The 10,055-nt window shown below is 42.7% G+C and overlaps 1 protein-coding gene across 1 annotated transcript in view; it reads right to left on the bottom strand.

Annotated features, from left to right (window-relative positions):
- The window catches only part of mctp2a (multiple C2 domains, transmembrane 2a), a 55,785-nt gene that overhangs the window by 41,283 nt on the left and 4,447 nt on the right, over nucleotides 1–10,055 (bottom strand). The window contains exons 4-10 of the mRNA XM_080736925.1: nucleotides 9,088–10,049; nucleotides 8,222–8,278; nucleotides 7,488–7,575; nucleotides 3,288–3,430; nucleotides 2,123–2,199; nucleotides 1,892–2,012; nucleotides 1,364–1,387 (exon numbers count right to left, since the gene is read on the bottom strand). Of these exons, the coding sequence (XP_080593051.1) occupies nucleotides 1,364–1,387; nucleotides 1,892–2,012; nucleotides 2,123–2,199; nucleotides 3,288–3,430; nucleotides 7,488–7,575; nucleotides 8,222–8,278; nucleotides 9,088–10,026 (1,449 nt within the window). The 5' untranslated portion in view covers nucleotides 10,027–10,049. The remainder of the gene's footprint in view (nucleotides 1–1,363; nucleotides 1,388–1,891; nucleotides 2,013–2,122; nucleotides 2,200–3,287; nucleotides 3,431–7,487; nucleotides 7,576–8,221; nucleotides 8,279–9,087; nucleotides 10,050–10,055) is intronic.

The raw sequence follows: 10,055 nt of genomic DNA, 5'->3' as shown, positions 1-10,055 counted from the left end.
TAAGGCCCCCTCCACCTTGGGCCCCTAGTAACTAAGTCCCACTCTCCTCCCCCCCCTCCCTTGTGACGCCCCTGCACACACACACCACCCCCCTCCACACCCTCCCACATGGCCCCCCTCCTGGTTGTGAAACACTATCACACCGCAGAGTTTCACTCAGGCTCTTTTCTCGTTCCATATCTTGGTGGGGGTATGACACGGCACACAGCAAAATGACGAGTGTTAATTTAACTCCGAGAGAGAGCACAGGTGCAACCAAACGGACCCCTACAAGTCCCATTTGGTTACATTTGTACACTCTCACAGAGTTACAAGTGGATAAATTAACACTGGGGATTTCACTGTTTAGGGGAGAGAAAAATGATATTTTGGAGAGGGTGTGTGGTGTGTGTGTGTGTAGGGAGAGGGGGGCTAGTAGAGTTGTGAGAAGTGTGTGTATTCACCACCTCCAGAATAGGTGTTAAACACAATAAGAAATGTACGCTTATCAACAAAACAAAAAACAAAGAAAAGAAAAAAAAAACTGGCGGGCGGGAGGGAGGGGCGAAGTTAGCATCGTTACATTGTTAAATTAGCGGCCGTGATTTAGGCAGCGCAACGTCAAAACGTGTGGAGTCCCATCACACGTTCTCGCTCTCCCCCTCTGAGTCCCTTTAGCCATCTGTAGAGGATAACCTACGTGTATGAAAATTGCTCCCCCCCCCACACTCTTCTGTCTAATATCAAACTGAGATTGTCTACTGGTCCATCAAGAGACTGAACAGTGGCAGATGTAGCAACTATATAGGTGTGAACATAAACCCACGGATACAACAATGATTGCAGTGTGAGCCCCCAAACAGTAACACAGCCTCCATTTTACTCAGAACATAATTACAGCTACACTATACTGAATACAACTCTATTTCCTCCATGTAATACCCAATGCTGCGGTGTTATAGTGAGGGCTTCTCTTTTTTTTCTCCTTCGTGTATTCTGTCAATATGATTATTTTGACAAACTTTGATCACTATATAATAATGTTCCGACACGTTTTTTTGTTCAGTAAATGATATGCCACGAAATGCAATATGCATTGCAACAAAAGGGTTTTCTGTGATACCACAAAAGAAATAGATTGCATTGAAATCAAGGTTACACACAAAAGCCTGAGTCCCAGGCATAACACCTCCTTCTTTGTTGCTCTATAGTACAGTAATCTACTGCCCCCTAGTGCCTAAAACCAGGAAGGGTCGCGGAGAATAATGGCTTGTTCAGACATTGCTGCTCTTAATGCCGACATCCTAGTTCCACTTCAAATGAAAAGAATTGTTAATTGCAAGCTTAGTTGGAGATACTGTAATGATAATAAAACAACACATACCTTGTTCTTCTTCACTGGCCACCTCTGGAAGTCAAACAGATGAAATCAAATCAGTACAAACAATACAGCATGTTGTAAAAAGAATAATAATAATAATAAATATATGTGACATGTGACACAACCCCCCATTTATTTTTGTGGGGTTCCCCAGATGATTAACTTAATGTGAAACATTGTTTTCTCACTCAACTGTAAACAAACCAACATGAAGTTTATGTGTATAGATGGTATCTGCACATTTCTAAAGTGACAATGTAGGGACTTTTGAATACCCCTAAAATGACAAATTATACATGGGTCAAATTGTCAAATATTATTTAGGCAGAAACTGTGAAAATAGACGATCTACATGCTCACAACGCCTCGCATCGCGAGGCGTTGTGAGCATGTAGATCTGCTAGTTTCACAATAGAACCATGTTATACCAAATGTAATGTATAAATAATAAATCCTGTGTGTTTGGAGTGTAAAACGAGTTTAGCTTAACTCTGTGCTGCGTGAGATAACAGTAAAACATGTGGCTCTTACCGGAGCCGGACTTCTCTTTATGGTGGCATCTCTGAACATTATGCAGACGTCAACAATGATGACCCCCATGTCGCTCTCTTTACTTTTAGGGTCACTCAAAGGCAGCTCCATCTGTATGGTTCTGTATGGCAGAGACACAATGATCAGCCGTGGTACTTATGGATATGGATATTACTAACGCGTCACATGTATAATGTAATATGACATAAATCTGTATAACGCACAACTCACTTGTACAATTCAAGACTCTTGAGGGCAATAGTTCCGGAGCCCATGAATTCGTCAGTGGTGCGATTTTTATCGTAGACCTGTGACAAGAAAAATGAAGGTGAGGAGTTTAAGAGAGAAGTACGCTGTATGATGCGGTGACCATGCTGCCATTTTATACCACAGTGACACTGTGGCCACTTGGCCACATACTGTATGATGTCAATGTATCCATTTGTAACCTAGAGATCAGTGGTTCCCAAACTTTTGTAGCTCAAGGCGTTTTGCCCGGGATCTAAACTAGTGAAAACAGCCGATCTACAAGCGTAGATATGGCTATTTTCACTAATTTGTTTTCTAAATTATGGAATTTCTTAGATTTTTCTTTTATTTCTTCATGAAATTACTGGGGGGAAAAAATGCTTTTTTGGGAATGTTTTTTGTAAAAACAAACTGTAGTAAACAAAAAAACAAATTTGTCTGCGACCCACAAATGGGTCCCGACCCAGTGCTTGGGAAACAGTGACCTACATAGTGTACCCAGATAGAGCATCGCTGCGGAAGTGGTTTACTGGGGTCACTTAAAAATCGCCCATTCATTTTCCCCATAGACTTTTACAAAAATATTTATAACAATTATGTTAAGCCTAGAACCAAGCCATCCAGGATGGCAGTGAATCATGACCATACAACCTTTGATCCTATGTGAAAACATGTTTTAATATTACATTATTTGATATACTACATTTAATAAATATCCTTTGTTTAGCGATTTTCAAAACGTTCTTTTCATAGAAACAAAGGTCTCATGTTCATGATTCACTGCCATCCTGGATGGCTTTGTTCGAGGCTTAACATAATTGTTATAAATACTTTTGTAAAAGTCTATGGGGAAAATGAATGGGCGATTTTTAAGTGACTCCAGTAAACCACTTCCGCTGCGATGCCCTATAGTGTACAAACATAACCAAATTGACCCTTACGGGTTCATAGTGTATACTGTACATTAACAGGTGTGTTAAATTAACAGGAGTATGCAGTGAACTCCACCGCGCCGCCATTCAAGCGAGGCTGCGTGCGCACGTGTGTGTGTGTGTGTGTGTGTGTGTGTGTGTGTGTGTGTGTGTGTGTGTGTGTGTGTGTGCGCGGATCGTTTAGTACAAGTGGACAGGGGGTCTACCGTACGTACCCGGACCTCCACCACATGCTCCCTGTCGCGCAGCGGGTGGGAGAAGGACTCGTTCCACCGCGGATTCAGGTTCTTGTACACAACCTTGCTTTTGTAGAAGTTCTTCCCTTCCAGTTTGAATTTGACATAAGGATCACTGGTCCCTGGAATGACAACATCACACACACACAGAGAGGGAGAGAGAGAGAGAGCAGCACAATGAGACACAAATCGTCGTTGTCGGGTGAAAATCTTGTATGTCCAAAACCATTCGTTTTGCATAATATCATTTTAAAAAATATTTAAACTAGTGAAAACAGCAGATCTACAAGCACACAACGCCTCGCGGCGCGAGGCGTTGTGTGCTTGTAGATCGGCTGTTTTCTCTACTTTTGTGTGACGGCCTTGTATGATGAAGCAGGGCTTTACTTTACGAAAGAACGTACACATTTGAAACTTGGAGATACGAGGTTTCCACCCGACAACGACGAAATGGTCATTAATGGGAGGTGTTACGTTAACATGCATCCACCGGGTAAGAAACTTGCACGGGGAAACTATAGCGCCAAAGGTATTTTATCTCCTTTAATTTCACACACAGAACGTATCATCACACACACACACACACACACACACACACACACACACCCTTCCCCCATACTGTTTAAATCAAAGGGCTGCTGTGTGCGGGACAGAAATATGTGGGGAGGAGGTGCGCCCCCACATCTATTGGCAAAAACAGAGGGGATGTAGCTGTTTAATTGTGAGACGCGTAGAAACATTCGCCAGCATGAGGCGAGCAGAAAACCCCGAATCTAGAAGCAACCAGTGTTAATCTCCCAAGCCTGTTAAGAAAGTCTGTCTGCGAGCAGGGTGGGGGTACGGACGTCTTTGTCTCTGCCATGGCATGCAGATTGGCCAAAAAAGAAAAAAAAAAAAAAATGAAAGCACAGTCCCATGCCTTCATTTGTATGGGGGAATAAAGGCGTGCTTGAGAGAGCCCGCAGGGAGGCTTGAATCACATGACAAAGGCCCTGTGGGGATGGGCTGTCAGGCCTGTCAGCTCCCCACTCCAAATGAACATCTCGCAAAGGCAGGCAGGACCCACAGCAGCTCCGCCCTGCCAGCCTGTGACAGGGAAACCTCCAGGCAACTTGACAGGAGGAGAATGTGGCAGCTAGCAAGGAGAAAAGCTCTGGCATGACTGAGAACGGTGACGATGGAAATTAACCCCCTTAGGCCGGGCGGGAGGAAAGGAGCATCCGCGTGTCTCTTCGGATTTTTAACCACTTTAACCGTTATTCCATGCTTTGGCTGTTCCAAAATAGCAGATCTACAAGCTCATAGCGTGGCACCGAGTGCCGCGCTATGAGCTTGTAGATCTGCTATTTTGACATCATGACATTTTGTGCAAATTTACATATTTATATATATAATATATATTTTTAAGCAAACTTTTTAATCTCAAATACTTTGCTTCTGGGGGGTCCATGGGACAACATATTTTTAGATGGGGGTTGGCGGCCAAATACATATCATTTTGGGGGTCGTCAACATGAAAAGCGACTCATCAACGTTTTTCAAAAAAGCCTTTAGAAGACATTTGTGGACTCGGCCTCAGGTCTTAATAGGTTAATGGGGGGGTGGGGGGGACAAAAAGCGAGATGGGGGTCTGGTGGCGTTTGTCCTTTCAGAATATGTAATGACAATGTATGGCATCGGTGGGTGTTTGGCACGGTGTTGATTGTTGGGCAAACAGTGGTAGAGACAGGGGGCGTGTGGGGATTGCATCACCACAGTGCCACCGTGTCAGGGAGAGTAAGGTCTCAACTAGCGGGGAGGAGGGCACACACACACTGAACCGGTGACAGGGGTTTACCGCTGCCAACAGAAAGGGGAAAAACACTGGTGCATTATTTAGAGAGCATCATGTATTCGTCATTGCTCTTTAGGCCCTGCTCATCTCGCTTTCAAATCACAGCACTGGTTAGAGATGAAAGCATGCGCACACACTGCCTTTCTAGGTTACTGTTGGTTCAGTTCCATAAAATAGATGAAAGACTGATTTAGTTTTAAAAAATGCTTTTCTATCACATATACAGACTATAATTTTTAACCTATAATTATTAACACATTGACATTTTGAAAGTACAAAATAGTCCACACTGTACTGGTCACACACATGCTTCTTCCCTCATGCTGCAATTCCATTTATGGACACTTGAGGTCGCTATTATCACAAAGTACAACCTATTAAAGAGTGTAAGTGAGAAGGCCATGAAGAAGGAGGTTTGTTTGTTGCATTCCAGTAATACCTGTGTTTGGGCAGTTGCACCTGCACACACTATCTTGTACAGCACATTTTTTGGTTTTCTATCTTATATTGGTTTTATTCACTCCCCATAACAAGCCAAATAAGGGTTCAAAGATACCAAATGAACTACAGTGGTAGCCTAAAGACATTTTATGATAACAAATAATAACAATAATAATAAAAATAAATGCTGTTTTATTTTTTAAAAGAGGAAACACTATTTACGTGAAACCTGTGCTTGTGGATTGTAGAAGGCTACATACAGGCTTGTCTCTTTCACAAGCATGCCTCGAGTTATGACTCTAGGAATTATGACTCTCGGCATTATGATTCAAGGAATTACAGTAACTCTGAGGTAACCATCTCTTGATAAGGTGGTGTATAATCATCACACTTGTGGGCTGTCTTTGGCAAGGGAGAGCGTCGTATGAAATAGCATGAAACAGGCTTCGTGGTATTGTTAGCAGGAAACGTACCGTAAGCATGACCACGACTGCTAGCATGAAATTATTTCCCCTTGTCCGACTGCATACCTGGGTTGTTTATTCACACAACTGTATGACAGAGGCCCGCACCTAAACAGCAATGGTTACTGCAACTGCAATGTACATGCTGTCTTACCGTATGTACTATTGTGTGGGGTGTGTCACTGTACATCAGGAGTGCCCAGACTTGTTTGACTTGGGAGCTACTTTTAAAACGACCAGATCAACATGATCTGACCCAAAGATGTTTTGGAATAGCAACACTGGCGTTACATGTAAGACAAATGTACTTGGAATGGGAAATAAGAGGGGTAAAAGTCTTCATCCCATTCTGTAAGGAAGTGATAGGTTTTCTGATTCTTTGTAATGCTACTGACAGTTGAAAACAGAACATCATATTAGGGTGTTTGCCTACTTTAGAAGCTACTGTATGAAGGGAGCTGAAGTCATCAATCAAGTCAACTTAATTCAAGTGACAGATGCCAAAAAGAGTGATTTTGTTATTTGTGTTAATACATATTTTTTTTAATATTTTAATTATATTTTTAGGAGTATGTCTTGTGGTCTACTTGCACAGCCTTTGTGATCTACTGGTAGATCACAATCTACCTTTTGGGCAGCCCTGCTGTACATGCTGCTTTAGCAAGGCGTGCTTACTGTACATGCAGTCAGTGACGTATGCATGACTGACTTCTGCTCTGGCTGAAAGCCAACACAGCAAGTGCCTAAAGATACATATACTGTATATACTGTACGTGAACAAGTTAACCATTTAAACCCTATGCTTCAGTTGACCGCCGGAGCCCCCAGGCATGTCTATACATATTTTCCTTTTCACAGCATGCTATATCCTTCAGCTGAGCTGGTCAAGTCATCATTGTGATGTCAGAACAGGTCAGTGCAGATGGTGTGACAATCAGACAGATGGACGGACAGACATGAGCTCCATGTTTTCATACCAAATAGCGACCTATGGTCGCAAACATTAAATCTTTGAATAAATACCAGTAAGACGCCCTAACTTTTCAGGGCGAGAAGCCCTGTTTCAGCACAACCTCGCCCTAAAGTGATCTCCATATATGGGCATAAGGACAGAATTAATTTGCAAGTGTGGTTGCGAGTCACATTTGTAAATGAAGTCTGTCTGTTAGAACCTCCCAAATGCATTTGGGTCTCCATCCGGAATCAATGGGGGTAATTTGGGTAAATGTATTATAATCAAATTATTGCCTTAGGAATGCAACAAATACAAAAAGATATTATTGTCTCTATGGCGTGAGTAATCAATAGAAAAAAAGTCATTTTGGGGGTGAACTACTCCTATGATCACACAATGAAACTGGAGATCACAATGATACACCTGAAGATGTGACTCAGTGACTTCTTATGACAGACCCGGGCAATTAATACCTCTTGACCTACCAGATCGTTTGTCTCTGATGACCAGATTCCTTCCCTCCTTCAGGTCGATATTGAGGCGATATCTCTGCAGTGGGAGGGGCGTTGGGAACTGTGAACAAATCACATTCATTGGAATATGCAGTTATTTATTTTTTACTTAGTTTTTATTTCAGTTTAGGCAACTTGTACAAATATATTTATACATATATATTTTTGTCTCTCTTTTTTTTAATCATTTTTCAGCTGTTTTACAAAAATAATTTGGACAAAGCAGAAAAAGTTAAATAAACACAAAGAAAAGCACAATTCAAGAAGCATAACAATGGCTTTTACAACCATTACCTAAGACTATGACAATAATGACAAAACATTTGTATAAAATACTGAACCAAAAAGAGTAACAATAAACAATAAAGTAGAAGCCATGGACATTCTGTGTCCAAGGGAAAGAAAGCCTATAGGAGGGTACCGGGAGGCCTGGGGAAAGAATGAAGTTAATCTATGGCTGTTATTAAAATGTGAAGGGACTAGAGTTGTTTACTGTATTAGTATGGGCATAACGGGCATAACAGGATTCCATCTTTTAATTACGGTAATAAATCTGATTGAAGTTATTTGTTCCACCTGATACATTTCCCATACTTTATCAGCCCACATATCTTATGACGGTGGATCTGGTTTCAACCACTTGATGGTGAATATGCAGTTCTGCAGCCTATTCCACTGAACAGCCGTATAGTCTCTTCGCTACTCACCGTGCAGTCTGCAGGATCCCGAATGGCCTCGTCGAAGAAATCCCCCTGCTCACTGACCTGATGTAGAGAAGGATCGTCGGCATAATATTTTACAATGTTGTATATTAATAATGCTTGAGTATTTGAATGGTGGACATTTTTCACACTCGAGCCGTGGGAAGCCATACCGCCCGAGTATGAAGTTGCAAAAAATCGGTGTTCACTGTCTGTAAAAACAGCTTATTATAGCCTATTAAATACAAATCCAAGCCAAGCGAGACATTGTTCAACCTTAAATGGCAAACTGCTCCACCAACCAGTTCCGCTAGTTCCAGAACAATTAAACAATAGGGGAAAATTTCAAGAACATGAGCTCAGTTTACATGTATCATCACCAAAACTCTGACACACACACACACACACACACACACACACACACACACACACACACACACACACACACACACACACACACACACACACACACACACACACACACACACACACACACACACACACACACACACACACACACACACTAATGTTTCTAAGTAAGTAAGTAGGTCGGAGAGGCTTGTGTGTGCAAGTGTGTGTGCGTGCAAGTGTATTTATAATGCACATTGTAAAGAGCTTTTCATGAGGCCACAGTCCATTTACCATATGCATACTGTATGTAGAATGTAGCTCTAGCTTACCAAATTGAGAATACAAAATAGAATACAATAACAATTTACAGTGTCTAATGTCTAACTAGCCAATGTCGAAGAAATGAAATGCACCCACATGATAAAGGCGTGAGTGTTCACTTTACTGTGAGATAGTTAAAACATTATGTATCAATATACTAACTACTAAACTGGCAAACTTTGCAATGCGTGCCAACTCACCTCTATTGATTCCTCTGTGGCCTCATCCAGCTGCTGGCAATCCTCCATAGACAATACCTCGGAGAAAAAGGGGGAGAGGACTTCTCTGTCTGGGTCCGAGTCTGTCCAGGGCACGGCGACTCGCTCCTCACTGGATGAGCCACCGGCATGATCCAAAGACGCACCCTCTGCACTGTCCACAGGATCATCTGCGGGCTGCGACCACGCATCATATCTTCTGATGGCCCTCCGGTTGGAGGACAGCTTTCTCCGCTCGACCGACGGGGCCCGTTTTTCTATGCGAGGGCTTTTTTCATCTTCGAACGAGTTCGTTCTTACAATGGAGGCCACACCGCCACGCCGCGTTCTACTGATACCTGGACCGCTGTCTGGTTGAGTTTTTTCTGGGTTGTAAAGTGTCTCAGGGGGAGGATTCTCTCTGTCCACCGACATGGTTTGTGTTGGTATAGAAATGGCAATCCTCCTCGGTGCAGGGACAGGAAGGCAAGTAACATCTGGTGTGACCAGTAAATCATCTTTGTTGAGCTTTGATGGCTTATCTATCTGTGCATAGATCTCATTGGCAGTCGGAGTGTCGACTTCCTCAACTTCGAGTAAGACGCCCTCCTCCTTGCACGCACTTCTGTAAGACGCTTCAACTGTATCACTCAGTTGGTCTGTGAAAATGTGTCCACTGATAGAGCCACTGGCAATGGAGTCTGTATCACTTTGACCCGGTGATGCACCAAAGAAGATGCCATCTGAGGCACCAGTCAGTATGCCCCCATCTATAGAGGACATGTCACCTGATGCAAACCTCAGGTCTGGTACCGAGAGACTGCGTCTGTAAGCCAGCTTCTTTCCCTGCTTTTTAGGGGTCTTCTTACCTGGCGTCTTCAGTTTGGGTAATTTGGTTTTCATGCGGAGGTTCTCCAAGAAAGTCTTCTTTTTGACCTCCATTTTTGAGCAGTCTAGAAGAATACCTTTCA

Source organism: Nannobrachium achirus, assembly GCF_963921795.1.
Source record: "Nannobrachium achirus genome assembly, chromosome: 11".
In the NCBI taxonomy this organism is placed as follows: domain Eukaryota; kingdom Metazoa; phylum Chordata; class Actinopteri; order Myctophiformes; family Myctophidae; genus Nannobrachium; species Nannobrachium achirus.
The sequence above is the reverse complement of the archived record's forward strand: the minus strand, read 5'-3'. Positions and strand labels throughout refer to the sequence as shown.